The sequence below is a fragment of the Chionomys nivalis genome, chromosome 21, assembly GCF_950005125.1.
Source record: "Chionomys nivalis chromosome 21, mChiNiv1.1, whole genome shotgun sequence".
NCBI lineage: Eukaryota > Metazoa > Chordata > Mammalia > Rodentia > Cricetidae > Chionomys > Chionomys nivalis.
The window spans coordinates 25535386-25552557 of record NC_080106.1 but is presented as its reverse complement, the minus strand read 5'-3'; the positions used below and the strand labels follow the sequence as shown (position 1 = coordinate 25552557).

The window sequence follows — 17172 nt, the reverse complement described above, 5'->3', positions numbered from 1 at the left end:
AACAAGAGGACCCTATCCTAATTGAAATGTTCTTCTAAAGTTGGGAGAGACTATGAAAAGCTGATTAGAAGAAAATGCTGAGTTTGAGTGTCCTCTTAATATTTCCTCAAGCTGTGCACACTCCCTGCTTCTCCAGCTAGTGCTACACACTTGTGCTTTAAAGTTCCTGCTTGTTACTAACCTAGCTCTCACAACATCTGTAATTCAAATGACTCCCTAAATTTAACTCAACTTCTTTCTTCCAATCTCTTTTCTTTTCAGAACAATCTCAGGTATCAAGGTCAGAATAGACCAAATTTTTCAGAAAAGGAATTTTCAACTCATAATGGTGTGCTCTCATCCATAGCAAATATTTATTTTTCTTTCATGACAATAAAGCAAGAACCCTGCCTTCTTCACACATTCTCATAGATGGCCAGAGAGCCCAAGGAATAAAGGGCTTAAGGAAAATAATTTCAATGATTGGCCACTGATGCTCAGGAAACTGACCATTAACTGACCATGTAAAGAGGAGCACATTTTATCTATAAACGACCTAAAGAGTAGTCAGTGTGGTTGCTTCACCAAGTATTGACAAAATGATGGACTAAGGCAAAAGGGAAGAGATTTACAGAGTCTCAGCCTCATAAAACAATAAAGCAAATGAATCAAAATTCATCTAAAACTTTTGGGAAAACAAAAAGGGCATTTAAGTTATGTAGCCCAGTGATCTGAGTTATTTCCACAAAATGACACTGTAGCTTCTCTATGAAGAAAAAAACAAGAGTAAAAAGTAAGTCTTACATGCCACAGCCAACAGTAGCATAGATCTGCCTAGCAGTGCTTGAGCAGAAGAGGCTCTTTCCTCTCCTCCATTCTGTAATGAACAGAATTCCACAATCCCATTGTATAGTATTTTGACCTTCCTAAAGATATAAGTCCTGTTTCGGGACGTGTATGCTTCTCATCTCTCCTGACGTGCTTGTCCCATAACGTGTGACAACTATTCCTTCAGCAGCCCAATTGCTCTGTGTCTCTTTTGACTGAACTGTAAGGATACTAATAAAGTAGGGAAGTGTCTAACAAAAAGACCCAAGAGCAATTTCAAACACTCTATACCAGATTCCACCTGACTTAGAGAGCTGTATTCCCTGGGCATTATGAATCTAAATACCATTAGAATGTTCCCCAATAGATGTAGATAATCTGCTTTTATATTCCCACATCATCCTCAGGATCTCTGCCCATAACAGCTATAATGAATGTACATTCTGTCTTATCATCTCTTACTGTATATCCCATCATACATTGCATCCGTCAGCAATGAATGGATCACCCACCTCGGGTGATCAAAGCATTAAACAGGTGAATAGAAGACAATAAAGAAGGTACTTTGGTCTATAATTGGCAAGAATAAACAATGGAAAAGATGGTAGCAAGGATTAATTTACAGCTTGAAGTAGCTACTGCAGGGTATCCAAAATTAGATTTGGGTGAATGAATGCATCCGTAAATTGGTGAATGAATGAATTAATGGTGGACATAAACAATACCATACCCATTGTGCAAGGACAGGTAGAACAGAGCAGCATTCCTTTCCGTGTATGTGTGTGCCGATCTCTTAAAGCTGTGATTGTTTTGTATCCAAATAAGGAAGGGCCGCTTCAGATTAAGATTGCTTTCAAGGCAACGTATTCCAAATGAAAAAGGATTCCATGAGTTGGGAAAGACATTTTATTTCCAAGCTTCTAAGAGGGTTCTACAACATTAAGAGCCTTAAAGCAAAAAAAGAAAAGAAAAAGGAGAAAGAAAAAGAAAAGCAAGTTTTTTTTTTTAAATTATCAAAAAGTAGACAATCCTAAAAAAAAATCTTTGACATAAAAATGTGAAAATGTAGTTGTCATCTCTGGTCTGACTACATTCCTACATACGTAAAACGGATCATGGTGGGTATGGGATGACTTGCAGCTGAGTAAGTGATATTCGTTTTCCTTTAGAGTTGTTCAGTCATTTCAAATTCAATTGGAGATCTTCATAAACCTTGCAAAATATTCTTTGGATTACAAAGTCTATCTAAAAAAAATGAACACAACCAGCAATTACACAAGTACTGAAAATACACATTTCTTCCTGGGATAAAAGATTCCAAGGTGGCAGTGTCCAGTGAGTTTATCCCATTAAATTATATTCAACTGATTTGATTTCAATGCAAAGTAAACAAGGAGTGAGCGCACCAGAAAAATCACTTTTTTTCTATGTATTTTGACTGTGCTATAAAAAATAGTATATAACAGGGAGTCATGAAATAACTACAGTAAAGTAAAAAAAAAAAAAAGATAATCAAAACCATCCACAATCCAAGAAAAAGAGTGTGCCATGGGTTTCAACCAAAGGAGAAGGGTTTGCAGTGTGCTTCTATGTATTGTCTCCCCAAGTATTGCTTTGTCTGGACCTTTGGTCCACTGTACAAGTGAAAAGTCCTTCACAGAAGTTCCAATCCCCAGGAAACTAGGTGACTGCAGATGACTGTGAAATAGCACAGAACAAATGGCACCAGCCTTCAATGTTCAACATGGTCCCTGATCTCATTGCGAGCACACGGCCCAAAGCATCTTCTAAAATAAAGGTCTCTAAGGAAATTGCCCTTTCACTCATGAAGACTTGAAATTTCAGCTTATCTTAAGACAAAATAAAATTACAGGAGGAAAAATGAGCACTTTCAACTGCCAGTCATCTTACTTTATCCTAATAAAATTTACATAAAGGAAGCCAGAATAGTGTCAGTTTTGACTATTCATTTTTCCAACTCTACAATGCTCAAGGTAGGGTATCAAGTCTATATCTAGAACATCAAGAGGTCTGACAATCCTCCTAAATTTGTCTCTCATAACTATGAGTTCACAGGTTAAATGCATATTATATAACACTTTGTAAAAATGATAGGCTAATCATAAGCTAGTCTAGATCCCTAATGTCTTTCTTCAGAAGTTATACTTGAGGAAAAGCCAGGATGTAAAACCAGAACGTACAAAAAATAATTTACATGAAGTTACAGAATCTTATCTTAAAAAACTCGAACATATTTGATTTAAATAAACAAAGCAGCAGACTATAACAGATCATAAATAGGGTTATTAAAAGATCACAATTAAATTAGAAATATAAATGGATCATTAGAAACCCTTTTTTCAATGTTAAGAATCAAACCCAGAATTAAAAAAGAATCTTTTTTTATTTCAAAGGTTGCTTCTTATATTGAAGCTCATATTAAAGCAACAGTACAATGTTCATAAAATATAAGTGTGATGCTGTAACATTTCCGTACATGTCAGAATACTGATATTTGTATGTATACTAAAATAAGAACTTTAAAATTGTACAAATAGATACATTAAAAATGACATAGAAATAGGGTGCTCCTCACTGAAACAAGACAGTTATATCTGGCACGTATTAGTTTAGGATGAAAGTAGAAGCAAAAAGATTTACAAGAATCAGCAGTAACAAGATTGATGCTCAAGAGACATAATTGTACATTGTATTGTACATACATTGTATGGGTTTAAGCTGGCTGGATATTATATATTTCAAGTTTAAAAATGCACTACAGATAGAGTGTCCATAGTTTAAGGCGAAATTACAGCTCAGAACTGTTGTCCTTTCTAATTTTGTGGAAGCTTCTTTGACAAATTAAAAAATAAAATAAGAGAGACTTAGATGTTCAGAACACATAGACGATTTCCCTTCATTGTAAGTTCACCGTAGACTTTTCCTTCATTTAAATATTGTGTGTGCCAAGTGGTTTTTCTCTAATGAAGCTGATAAACAACTTCAATATTTGCTTTTTTTAGTGGGAAAAGGTACTTCACAGTATTTACCACTTTGATGTCCTTGCAGTTTTATTAAATGTTTCCTCTCTGTAAAACTCTGCTTGTTTTAAATGAGCCTTTCCTTGTTTTAAAAAAATACCTGTTTACACATCTTCTAGATTCTTGAGAACGCCAGACACAGTTCTTAAGGCCAAATTTGTATCATTATTGTTAAGAGTCGTCATCAAAAGTGTCTTTGGAGCCATACAAGTCTGCTAGTTTCTTAAAGCGAGGTCCCCAGTTCTGTAGATAGTCGTAGTCCAGGTCTGAATCTGTAGTGGCAGACTCTAAGGAGCTCAGGGATCCAGCCACAGAACCCCTGCCCTCATAACCATAGATTTGGATGGAGTCATAGGGAGGGGCTGTGGGGTCATTATCTGCCTCCTGTATTCTTGTGTTGATGAAGTCATCTACATCCACACTGTTGGGTGCCGGTCGCAGCCCAGGTCTAGGCATGTACTGATACTCAGGTTTGATGTCTTTGCGAGGAATAAATCCATTAATACCATCAGGATTCTGCAAGGTGGCAATGTCGAAGGCTTCCGTGTCTTCCTCACCACCCCCTTCATCGTCATAAGTTATGATGTTCTCACGGACATCCTCTTCCTCAAACACAATGAGTGGTTCTTTCTTTTGCCTCCTCAAAGTCACAAATAATACAACAATGACTGTAGGGAAAGAAAAAGAAAGTCAGCAAAGACTAAGCCCAGCCTCCCTGGTGACTCTTCCCAGAGGGGCTCTGCTTCAGAACCTGGAATGGTGAAAAAATTATCACTTTCCAGAACTCACTAAGAGCTCCAAACTGACCTCTATCTATATTCACCCCTTGCCCTGTGACCTGACAGGTTGGAATTATCTTGAATGTTTTAGAGGTTAGTTCCAGTGCTATTTGACTGTCCTCTTAAGAATCAGTGAGGATTATTGTTTCATTTTTCTACATGCAAATGTGTACATTTTTCTTCGGGCCAATGAGTATAGCTGTTTTCTGCCCAAATTAGGAATAGAACATTCAGAGAATTCAGAACTTAAACTTTCTGAGAGAAAAAAAAAAAGCCTCCTGTCCAAAGGTTGTACTCTATAAACAGAGTAAACCTTATTATAGAGAACGGGAAAGAGGACAGCTATAAAAACTCTAAGAAAGAAAAATATACTACCTATTTGAACATAAAAACAGTGTCAATTAAAAGCACAGGTGAAGACATCCTGTCATTTCTGGGAAAGAAAGGAATTCCATTAGGCTTGGGCACTTGCTTGTGAGATCGAGCAATCATTTGTACAGAGCTCTAGACCCTTCTTAATTCTTTATCGATTCTGTGTCCTCCCCACTCTTATCAGGAAGTTCCAACAATCTTTTGTTGGAAGACTCTCCCACACTTTCAGCAGGAATGAAAACAAGGTTTGCAGAAGCATTTGGCAAATGGATTGAAGGCTTCTTTGAGTTCACACAGTTCTGAGATTTGAGGATGAGAAACTGCATGTCACACAGATTTCACAATGTTGCCAAAGCCCCATGACTTATCTGTAGCATAGTCATCATCCCGAAACACTCCTTTTCACATTTTTTTTGTTTGTTTAGTTTAGTGGGGTTTTTTTGTTGTTGTTGTTGTTGCTGCTGTTTACTTGTGTTTGTGTTTTCGTCTTTGTCATTCATTTAGGGAACATTTCTTGGTATCCCGTAACAGACATGAGATAGACTTCTGCACCATGAAATCATAGTATTTATTACTGTATTTTCATTTATGCATCTAATTCAACCCAGTATTAAGTCCTGAGAAAGTCTTTCATCTTGTCTGAAACACCCATTCAATCCAGCCTCTTTCCTTAGCTGCTAAACTCTGCTTGCAGAATTTATGCACATTCTATAGGAATATGTTGTGCCTGGTGTTCTTGGGCAATGTTAGGCATTCTCTAACCTATGTCTATAGAACCTCATGTCCCAATTATAAAATCTACTGTGTGCCTCTATTTGACTATGAATTCTTTCCTCGAGAAGCTATGAATTCATCCAACATAGAGACTTTGAGCACATATTTTCTATCTCTCACGGTTTCCCATAGGGTCTGAGTCCCAGACAACACTCAGTAACTATTGAACCAACTTCCCTCCCAATTTTTTATGGAAGTGGTCCTATTAATTCTTTCAATGGAAAGCATATAAAATGATGTTAAACTTCCTGGATTTGAAACTTTTATCATAATACTTATTGGTTCTGAAATGTTAGGGCATGAGCAGCTGATGAGGGCTACCAGGAACAACAGGAAAAACCTGATCACGATGGGCAGGAGGTAGGCATCACCAAAAGCTGAAGAATGCAGATAGCCATTGCAGATAATTAGAGATAATTAGCTGGGTCAGAGCCCAGCTTCTGCTGGCTGAGTTTTCTCTTCTTCCTTCATCAGTCCATCATAGCAGCGACTATTCTTTCTGTTCCATTTCCCCAAGTCTTTCTCCATCCATTTTTATTATTTATTCATCTATCTGCTTTTTTATTTAGAGAAAGCCTCCCTCCGATAACAGGTTTCTGCCTAAACTCTTTAGCTACAACAACTGTCTCCCATGTCCCTCCATCTTAGAGATGCAACCTGCCCTACAGTCCTGGGACACAAGCTAAAATGATCATCATGACCTTCCTTAGACTCTTTCTGCAAAATGTGTCTGTTCCCATGTTCTACCTATTATGCAATAGAATTCATGAGAGTCGTCACACCTTGTGGTTTGTTTTAAACTCTGTGAATGAACATGGTACAGTCTTTATAGCCATCCTGTACTGGATACATCATTTGAAGGATCTGTACTGATTGTACCATATAGCAGGGAAATCCTTACCCAGAAGAATGACAATGCAGGCAAGGATGGCGATAAGGGCACCAGTGCTCAGGCCGGTTTTCAGGATGTAGGCCTCGGCATTACAGGACAGCAGTCCCCCATTCACGTCACACCCACAGACCTTGATGGTGAGGGTATTGGTGCTACTCATGGGTGGGATGCCACCATCACTGATCACGATGGGCAGGAGGTAGAAATCCTGCTTCTGTCGACTGAACCCTCCACGTCGGGCATATACCCCTGCAGTGTTATCTGTTTGAAGAAGAGAGACGGTGTATTTTCATCATAGGACCATACTAATCACAGTTGCTCGCAGCTTTCCAGTTTTGAAGACATGTTGTGTGTTACCAAAGCAAAAGTTAGAACGTTTCTTGCTTGTTAATTCTTCTAGATATTTTCAGGAGCCATGGATATAGCATGAAAGGATGATGGAATCATCTCTTCATTTTGAAACAAACTAAAGAAATTGACTTTTTAGGGTTTGTCCTTTGTTAGTTTGTGTTTGTATTTATTAAGGAAATTCAACATCCTTCCACACCCAAATCATAACCCACTCGTAAACCACAGGAAGGTATCTTTAGGAAAGTGGAAATACTTGATTAACCTTGCAGCTCATTCTTATTCTTTCAAACTCAAACAAGCCTCAGAAACTAAGGCATTAAACATATCACCCAATAACAATTATTCTCTCTATTACCCACATTACACAGCCCAAAAGTACAAAGCAGAACCTTGTGTTTTCTTTACCTAGACTTAATTGTGTTTTCTGGGTTAAGAAATCCTGTTGACCCAAATGAACCAGTTCAGCCCAATGTCGAGAACTCATTTCTGTTCAAAGTACTCATTGCACCTTTCTTCTGTATTCTTCTAATCCATTCTCACATTAAATAATTATTTTCTATCATGACAGCTAGACTTCTCCTGGCTCAAAAATATATCTCAAAGTCATCTCTTAAGGATGCCTCCTGAATGTCTCTCTTACCCCTGTCCATTGTGAATCTTCACACTGTATATTCCTATTTCTACAGAAGCACATATTCTACACATCTCTTGATTTGTTGACATAACCACATTGATCTCAATGAGATTGAGAATTTCAGGAGACTGAGGGATTTTATCTGATTCATCTCTGGCTCTTTACCGTCCGATGTACAGCAGACATTTAACAAATATTTGTTGAGCAAATACTGTAACTAGATCCTGAAAAAAGTCTAACCAAATCCAGATATTGGCCCTCATATTTCTCTATGTTTTATAGCTGTTATTCCCCAAGGTTTCCTCATCATGCTCGCTCTACAGACAAAAATCCAATGGAGGATATATTCCTATGTGAGGAAAATATTAGTTTGTTTTTAAAAGGAGTAGAAATTTAATGTGCTCCATGAAAATTGCATAAGAACCTGATATGCTGGTATGGCCAGTCCCTTTTTAGGTTAAGAAGCAATAATTTATAGCTAAGTGAATGCTCCAGCCAACAGTAAAGTCACCTAGCTGGCAAACTTATATTAGGTTGATAGGATCATAAATCTGTTCCTTTAGTAGGAAAAAATCCAAAAATCTTGAAATAAATTGCTGCATTTTAGACAAAAGAAAAATGCAATTTATTTTACTTGGCCTGTTTGGTAGATCTGGTCTCATATAAGGTGGAGCAATCAATTCTGAGTAGGGATAAAGGTAAGCTTATATTTACTCACTGGTTTTGGTGATCTTTATGATTATGGTTCCTCCACCTTGCATTGCCAATCTCAACCAAGACATAGCAGAACAGCTATGCCTCTCATTTTTTCATTATCTGGCTTTCATGTGATTGATAAATTGTGCTTTTATTATTGGAGAAAATGTATATATGCTACATAAAATAGTGTGAAACGTAAACTAGCCAAAGAAAAAATAGTCTCCTGATGTTCTTCTGTTCAGGGTTTCACTACTATGCCTTACTTCATAATTAAATGTATGTGCCTATCAAAAATTATTTAAAGATATTGTGTCTTTTCTACTTTTCTGTGTCCAAAAATTCACACTTTTTATTCCATGCTAACTACTGGAAATAGCATTATGGATTTATGAATAAAATAAATATTAAAAATTCCTAAACATAAGCAAATGGATTAAATGTTTTGATCAAATGAAATATAATCTGGGTGAAATCCCCAGTGAACCCTGATTTAGCATAGCTATGCAGGGTCTACTCTGGTACGATGATCTCATGGCTGAAGATAATGTGAACCGAGCAATTTTTTCTTTCTCTTTTCATAAACTTTTTGAAACCATAATTTGCGATCTATTTTTCAACCAGTTATCCATGCAAGCTGGCTCTTTCAGATCACAGCAGTCAGGCGTCTACACAAGAGTGGAAGAAATTCAAACACTGGTGTGTAACCTAGTTCTGTAAACACCAGCAATATGTGAATCCAAATGAGTCATCTTCTGGAAAACCAGCTGTTCTCAGAGACACTGAAATTATTACAGAAAATCTCCTCAGAATTCCAGGGTGACTGAATCAGGTCCAATCTCTGAATGACATGGCAGCAGGATATCTGAAACTTCTTTTAAAATTTTTTCTAGTAAAGGATGTTTATGCGAACAGAGATTAGGATCAGTTCTAGGGGTAGAAAGGAAATGGACTAGCTTGCTCATCTTTAAAACAAGGAAAACAAGGAAATCTTCTCATACCCCGCATGAGACATGGAGTAGTTACTGAAACCAAATGATGTAATATACTCCACTGATTGTTCTCTTGATTGGTTGGTATTCCAGAGGACTCACAGTATCTGCCAACCAAAAAGTTAACACCCAGAACCAAGTCCATCCACGGGCCTTAATGAGGGGTTAAGGTTATAGAAATGAGACTTGTCTACCAATCTGACCTAACGCTTAAATAATCTAAGCTGCTTTAAATTCATTAAATATATTTTCCAAGTCCACATTGTCGCACCTCCCACAGGAGTAGGAGGAGCTTTTTCCAGATGAATAGTCTGAGCACTAGCATCAGACCCTATGATGGTAATTCTTGTGATTCATTCAGAACATGGGCAGTAACAGTCAATATGGTCAGGGATAAATGCAAATCGGTTCTAAAAGCACTAATGGGAAACGAAATGAATTAAAAACAATAGCACAACTCCTTTCTGGGAACATGGACTCATTGTAAAAAATGATTATTTCCACTTTTCGTCTAAATTATTCTAAGTAGCTGGCCACTCACGCTGTGTCTTTGAGGGTTCCCTTAGTTTGGATTTATGAAAATAAAGAAGAGGGTAAGTGTGGGCGTATTTACAGAGAAGGATAAATTTCAACATGGCAGCTAGGAAGAATCATAAAAACTGAATATTGCTTTATTTTAAATGTTCTATTTTGAGACTTCATAGATCCTTTTCCTACCCATGCAAAGTCATTAAAGAGAAAAACCACTAAGTCTTAAGGATCAAATAGGAGTACTTTACACCTTGAATCGACTCTATATGTGTTATTTGATTTAAACAAGAAATTAATATATTTAGAAGTAAGTCTGCTTTCATTCACAAAAGTGCTCCATGTAATGTTGGCCTGTTGATGACACTAGGAGAATATTAATTCTTTTCTGGAAATTCTCCCCTTAAAGTAGGAGACTAATGAGAAAGAGAAACACGTTGGCAAGGAGAGGAATGTGAATTCTTGGAAATGTCACTAAAGCTTCTAAAGCAACTGCCTGCATGGAAGTGTTTCTACTCCATAAATAAGGCACTAGTTTATGCTTCTGGTCTAGGTTATGTATTTCTCCGGGATAAGAGATGTTTTTCCAGCTCTGATTATCATCCTGAATCTCAATATTTCCAACTCTGGATGCAGGTAGGTAATCAGTTATACTTTTTTTCCCACTTAGGCAAAACTTTGCAAATGTTGCCATTAATTACTGGTATATGACATGCACAGATTGCAGTGTTTCTATAAATGGAGGAAGTAAATTCAGGTTTCAACGTTTTATGTCTAAAACATGGACTCCTAATTGCATGCTGCTTTTAACTTCACAGTTTTTCATTTTATACTAACAAAATTCAAAGTTTACTAATGATGATGGTCTCCACGGCACCTGGTTGGGATGCTTATATAAATGTTATGATGATGTAGCCCAATGGGAGATAGATAAAATGCGACACTAAAATGGACAATTCTGGTGAGAAATAGCCCTTGATATGTGGCTTCACTGTATATCAAGTCTTCCATTATCCTAAAACATATTGCCAGAAATGGGCATAGCTCCTGCATTTGAAAATGTGATTAAAGAAAGCATGGCAGAAATGGGCTAGAATATTCTGCTGTGTCCACATTGACATCAGAGGGAAGTTTCTCCTTGCCCCTCTTGATTCTCTGCCTTTCTAGTCTCTGCAGGTAAAGAGCCCTCATTTCATGACCAGCTGAAGCACTCTGGCTATTTATAAGTCCTTTTAGAAGCTTTAGTCTGAGCATCTGTTCATGAGACCATTACATATTTGGGAAAGTTTAAAGTAGGCCTTGCTCTTAGGCAGATATTTTCCTTCCTTCTTACTCAAATTTACCTGTTTTACCAATTCATCACACCCCTAGGGACAAAAAAGACAAAAAACATCCATCCATTTTAGTAAAAACTCTTCCATATATTAAGAAAGTTCATTTTCAAGTCACTAACAGGAAAATATTTATTTACTTTCTACTAGGCTCCAGCTTCCCAAGGACAGGCAACAGTTCTAACATATGGAGAGGATGTATGTGACCAAACAGTCCTTGAGAAGTTTTCAATTTTAATAATTTCAGAAATCAGTATAATCTACAATCATATAAACATTAATATAAAGTTTAGCTTCACATAATTAATTTTACACTTATTTAAGTTTGTAGATTTTTAATAATTTGCTTTAATTTGGTGTATTAATTAGCTTCTCATTGTCAATCTGAGTAACATAAATATTCAAAGCTAAAAATAATATTTGCAAGCTCTGTAGTGTTCAATAAATGGATTTAAGCAACTTAGATTCCACGTGTTCAAAGATGAAGTTATTAGCCATATATATTTTTACTTTCTTGCCCTTTTAGATATACTAGGGTCTCTTTCTCTACCTGTGATTAATTTTTATTTAAACAACCCAGTGTTGTTTAAATACAAATTAATATACTGTTTAATGCTTGTGGTCTCCACAAAACACAGAGTTCAGGACTTCGTTTCATTCACTGTTTTGTTGATGTCTGTATATCTGTAGTATTCTGTGTGTTGGTAGAAGAAATGATTTCATGTGTTTCTACACTATATTGTGAAATGTCATTTTAAGATATGTTGCATTCATTTATGCTATGAAGCATTTGTTTAAGGATGCAAAGGTATGTTGCATTCTTTTATGCTGCTTTTTAAAAGCTCTCTGAAAATGTGTTACTTTGCCTGTTTAAAACACCTGATTGGCCTAATAAAGAGCTGAAAGTCCAATACATAGTCAGGAGAGGGATAGTGTGGCTGACATGCAAAGAGAATAAATAGAAGGAGAAGAGAGAAGTGAAAAAGGAAGGGGAGAAGGACTCCATGGGCCAGCCACACAGTCACACAGTCAGACACAGAGTAAGAAGTAAAGAAAGGTGCAGAGAATAGAGAAAGGTAAAAACCCAGAGGCAAAAGGTAAAGATGAGACCATTTAATTTAAGAAAAGGTAGCCAAGCTAAGGTTGGGCATTCCCAAGTAAGAATAAGTCTTCATGTATTTATTTGGGAGCTGGGTGGAGGGCCCCTAAAGGACAAAGAGCAAAAAGGAAAAAAATCCAACAATGACATGTTTCTTATTTGATTATTTGGTATGCGTGGATGTGCCTGTATATGCCTATTGTGTGAATCTGTGTATGTATAACTGTAGGTGTGTGCATCTGTGTGTGCATGGCTGTAATTGTATGTATCTCTGTGTATATGACTATTGGGTGAGGTTCTGAAGTGGGTGTAAAATGTGTGCTGTTGAGTTGTGGGCATGGCTACTGCAATGAGGCAAATTCTAAATAAGATGACCTTTATATTACTAATGTAAAAGATGATTCAGGACTGTGGTGGCTGCAATGACTCCCAGAAGAAAAAAAAAAAGTCGTACACTTCTGGAGAAATTATGTTGTAGAATCTACAATATTTAAAAGGATACCAAAGGAAACATGGTAGCAATAATTGCCTGTGTGTAGCTATATGATTCAAGCACCCACCTATGAGGTATCAATGTGTGTATTGTATGTTCACATTAACAGAATATTAATAGTTACAGTTTGTTACATTTCTTGTGCTAAAGTCTTCTGTGACATCTGTTTAAATTTTTTTCCACTCTGAATGGGTGTAAAGTGCATAAAATAATATACTAAAAACATTTCATAAACAAACACAAGAATAGAGTCCATGAATACTGGAATACCAACATTTAGACACATGGAAGCCACTTAAAGAGTTTAAGCCAATTAGTTAAGACAGTAATCAGAGGAAGCTTAAAAAGAATATGTTCAAAATATACATTGGTATGTGTGTCCATTCAACCACTAAGGAAAACAATACATGTGCAGTGGAGTTAATCAAAAGAATAGAAAAAATAAAAACTAGATTTCTACCACATATAATATAGGAGATAATAACTGGTTGTAAACGTTCTTGAACATGGCCAATATAAGTGGTAATTTCAAAAAGACTAAAAAATGAAAGGTTACATAATATCCATTGATAAAAGACTGAAATTTAAAGCTGATACACAAAAAAGAAGAAAATAATTGATAGGTGAATAACATTATTGATTTTGGTGAGAAAACCATTGCTAGGGATAATATGAGAGGAAAATGTACTCTGTTTATAATGAAAATGACATAATCAAAATCAAAAATGTTGAGACATCAGGATGTCTGCATAGAAAGGTCAGGTTAAAGGTTAACATTGCCAAGAGTTGAGATTTAAACTCAACTGTAAAATTAGGAATTGATTATTTAACACATGGGAAAAGACTGTGAATGGCCAGTTTCTAAGAACTCAGCAAAGGGGCTGGAGAGAAAGCTCAGAGGAAGAGCATGTGCTACTCTTGCAGAGGGAGGAGAGAAGTTGGATTCTCAGCACCACATAAGGAAGCTTTTAACCACCTGTACCTCTGGCCTCTGCGGCCTTAGCAGGCAAAATGCACTTTTACATGCATCTACCCGACCCCACCACATACATAAGCGAAAAAAAAAAAAAGAAAGAAAAAAAATAAACCAAATTTTAAAAGGAATAAAAACAAGAAATTATGGAAGTTTAAATAAAATTGCAGATGATAAAAGAAATTAGAATTCTGAAGGCTAAGATGAAGTTATGTGAGCTTAGTGGGGGTGGTGGGGGTGTGAGAATGTGAGAATGAAGTGAATTTCCTGAGGCTTTCAGAAATCGGTGAAACACTTCCAGTGAACACTTGGCCTATTAGAGAGAAATCAAAGTACATTATATGAAAAAAATCCATTTGTAATAAAAGGAAAATAGAAAAAGATAACAACAAAAAAGCTTTTGGTGTACTGACTCCATTCTGAGAACTCATCCTAAAAGAGTTAATCACATAATTGGCAAAAGGTGTGTAAAAGCAATGACCTTAAAAATAACAACCAAATGTTGCCCTTTAGTGAAAAGGATCCTAGCTAGAAGGCACTAGCATCAGTGTTCTTATGCAGACCAATGCTTATCACATGCTGAGTAGAAAACTGATGCAGTGTTTACGTTGCTTTTCATTAAAAAATTAAGAAAAGAAAACAGCTGGAAGGGAATAAAAAAACAACAGTGTTTGTTTTTAGGGTATACCATGTTATTTTTATTATTTTAATCTTATTTCGGCTGCTTGTGTTTTCTAATTTTCCTACAAGGGCTATAAATTAATTATGCAATAGAAAAAGATCATACAATCGTTTGTAAATATATTTTACAACAATTATTATGGCTATGATTGAAATGGAAATCAAAGTCGTTTTTCATTTTCTCTTTGTTCATTCCCTGAAAACTCGACTGATGAACAGAACCACAAATTTTCCTCTCTGTGGAGTGTTCTTATTTGACTCTGCAGTAAACAAAGATAGAACAGATTTAACTGAAGATACTGCACTTTTCTATACGCTTTTCAGCATGCCACAATCACTAAGAAATAACTTCCAAATATATAGACTCAATTTCATGACTGACTGGGAGTATGACCTTGGACAGATCACTGCTTTTGGACAGTTCATGTTCTTCCCTCATTTAAAATTGTGTAAAAACATAAAACACATCCTTATGGGCTCCTTGAAGAAGTGGGTGACAATGGTCCTGCAAAGATTTTATAAGCCAGTGAGGAACTGGCTAAATGAGAAGGATTATTCGCTGTCATTTTCCACCCTTGAACTTCTCTTACCCATTATTCATTCCTTGTGTTTTCAAAGATGTACTAAGTCTGGTATTTTCAAAGTAAATGCATCTCAGTGGATTCAGGGGACTGGCGCTCTATCTGCCCAAACATTGCCATTCTGATATTAATAGCTCAAGATGGGCTTATATGTTGAAGAGCCACCCAGGGTTCTACTTTCTTTATACCTACTGATGCAGCTTTGAAGCTGGGACTCTGTGATGAAGTAAGATGGCATGAAATAAAAGGCTGAGTTGTGCTAAGAGGGTTTTCCTTTTATTTGTCTAAAGATGCTTAGGATGGCTTTTGACAAACACAATAGCGATTATTTACACGGCATAATGGAAGTAAATACTCAAGGAGAAACCGACTTGATACTTTTTCCTCAGCATGATCTACACCATTATCTCCTGTTTTTTATGGAAAATAGTCTCTGCCGAGAAATTTGGTAACTCAGTAGGCTATTAATAGGATGTGGAATGTGATTATTCCTTTTGGATTACTTCAATATGTAATTACTTTTAGGAGCCAGCAGAAAGTAACTCTATTAAATGATAATTATAGGACTGTGTTTGCTTTGAGCTTCTGTAATAGCACTAAACATGGGAGTTTTCATTAACTGTTTGCCATAGTTAATAAAGTCATTTTTCTTAAGAAGTAGCAATTCTCTGCAAAAGTATAGCTCAACAGTAGGATTAGTCTCCTAAAAGAGAAGGTAGGGAAGATGGATTGTGTAGTTGGCTGGCTCATCAGTGGTAATATAATCTCCATGAAATTATAGATGGCATCCACAAAGTACCGTGGTAAAATAAAATACTTATAAACCTCCCGAGAACAATATGCCACAGTGCAGTGTTTACAGAGGTTAATGGAGACAAAATATGATTTCACATTTAAAAAAAAAAAACAACTGAGCAGGTGATGAAGATGAAGCTGGCCTGTTCAGTGAAGCCTAGGACAGCCTGCTGTTTGCAGGAGGCAAGCTGTAATACAGATCTTGATAGGAAGAGAGCAAAGCATTAGACTTCAAAGGTAAATTGGTGATTATACCAACACACAGGTAACAAATAAGAGCACAACCAGAGTTTTCTGAACAGCCAATCAAATCTCCTTACTACTGACAAAGGCAAGTAAAAGTTAAACTAATATTAACATTGCAAAATGTGAAGAAAAAATAAAACCCAAGCTATCAATTCGAACTAGTACTGGGAACTAACTTGGGAAGATGGAAACATCTAACTATTGTGGCAGGATTCCCTTGTGCTAAAATAAAGACACACAAATACCTCAGAAAGCCTTATGAAATCTTTATGCAGACCTTTCTCAACTTAGCTAAGTACACCTTGATTAACTTCTCACCCGCACTCCTGGTCTCCTATACTGGAGAAACATTACAAAAGAAAGTTACTATATTAATCTCTGTACCAACTGAAGGTATGTGCCCTTGGCTGAAAACTTCTGCCTACCCTAGTTGCTACCCCCACTTGCTCTCTCTCCTTCCTTCCTCTCCCCCTCTCTTCCTCCTTCCCTCCCTCCCTTCTTCTCTCCCTCCCTCCTTTCCTCCCTCCCTCCCTCCTTCCCTCCCTCCCTCCCTCCCTCCCTCCCTCCCTCCCTCCTACACTACTGATTGAATATTTGAACTTAGTGGTTCTTGCATACTAAGAAAACACTCTAGCTATCACCTACATCTTGAGTCCTTTTAGTTAACTTTGTTTTTGAGACAGGATCTTGCTAAGTTGTGCAAGCTTTCCTTGAACCCACTTTGTGGGTTTAGGAAGTCCTTGAATTTGCAATCGTCCTGATACATCCTTCAGAACAGAGGAGATTATACGCTTGTATCCCAGGTCTGGTTCAATTATTCCTGAAGGAGCTCACTCCTACACATAAAGCCAACAAGGTGAAGTTTAAGGACAAGATAAAAGGATGAAAAGTAGAGTTGTTGCTATTTTTGAAATGATAAGGGCCATTTTAAAATGAACCCTAGCTTTCCAGTAAGGTTTCTTTAAAACACATATCTCTGCAGAGGATTTGCCTGTTTTTGAGAAAGCAATGTATTGAGAGAGAAAAGCCCCTGTCACAATACCTCAGGCATTTTCCCTCATAGTCTCATTCTGATATATGCTTAATTTATAAGTCCCATAATTAAAT

At 36.7% G+C, this 17172-nt stretch overlaps 1 protein-coding gene across 2 annotated transcripts in view; it reads right to left on the bottom strand.

The window, feature by feature from the left end:
- Window positions 1–1695: 1695 nt before the first annotated feature.
- Window positions 1696–17172, bottom strand: part of Cdh11 (cadherin 11) — a 157179-nt gene continuing 141702 nt past the window's right edge. For both annotated transcript variants that reach the window (XM_057753538.1, XM_057753539.1), the window contains exons 12-13: window positions 6675–6926; window positions 1696–4516 (exon numbers count right to left, since the gene is read on the bottom strand). In XM_057753538.1, the coding sequence (XP_057609521.1) occupies window positions 4020–4516; window positions 6675–6926 (749 nt within the window). In that variant the 3' untranslated portion in view covers window positions 1696–4019. The remainder of the gene's footprint in view (window positions 4517–6674; window positions 6927–17172) is intronic.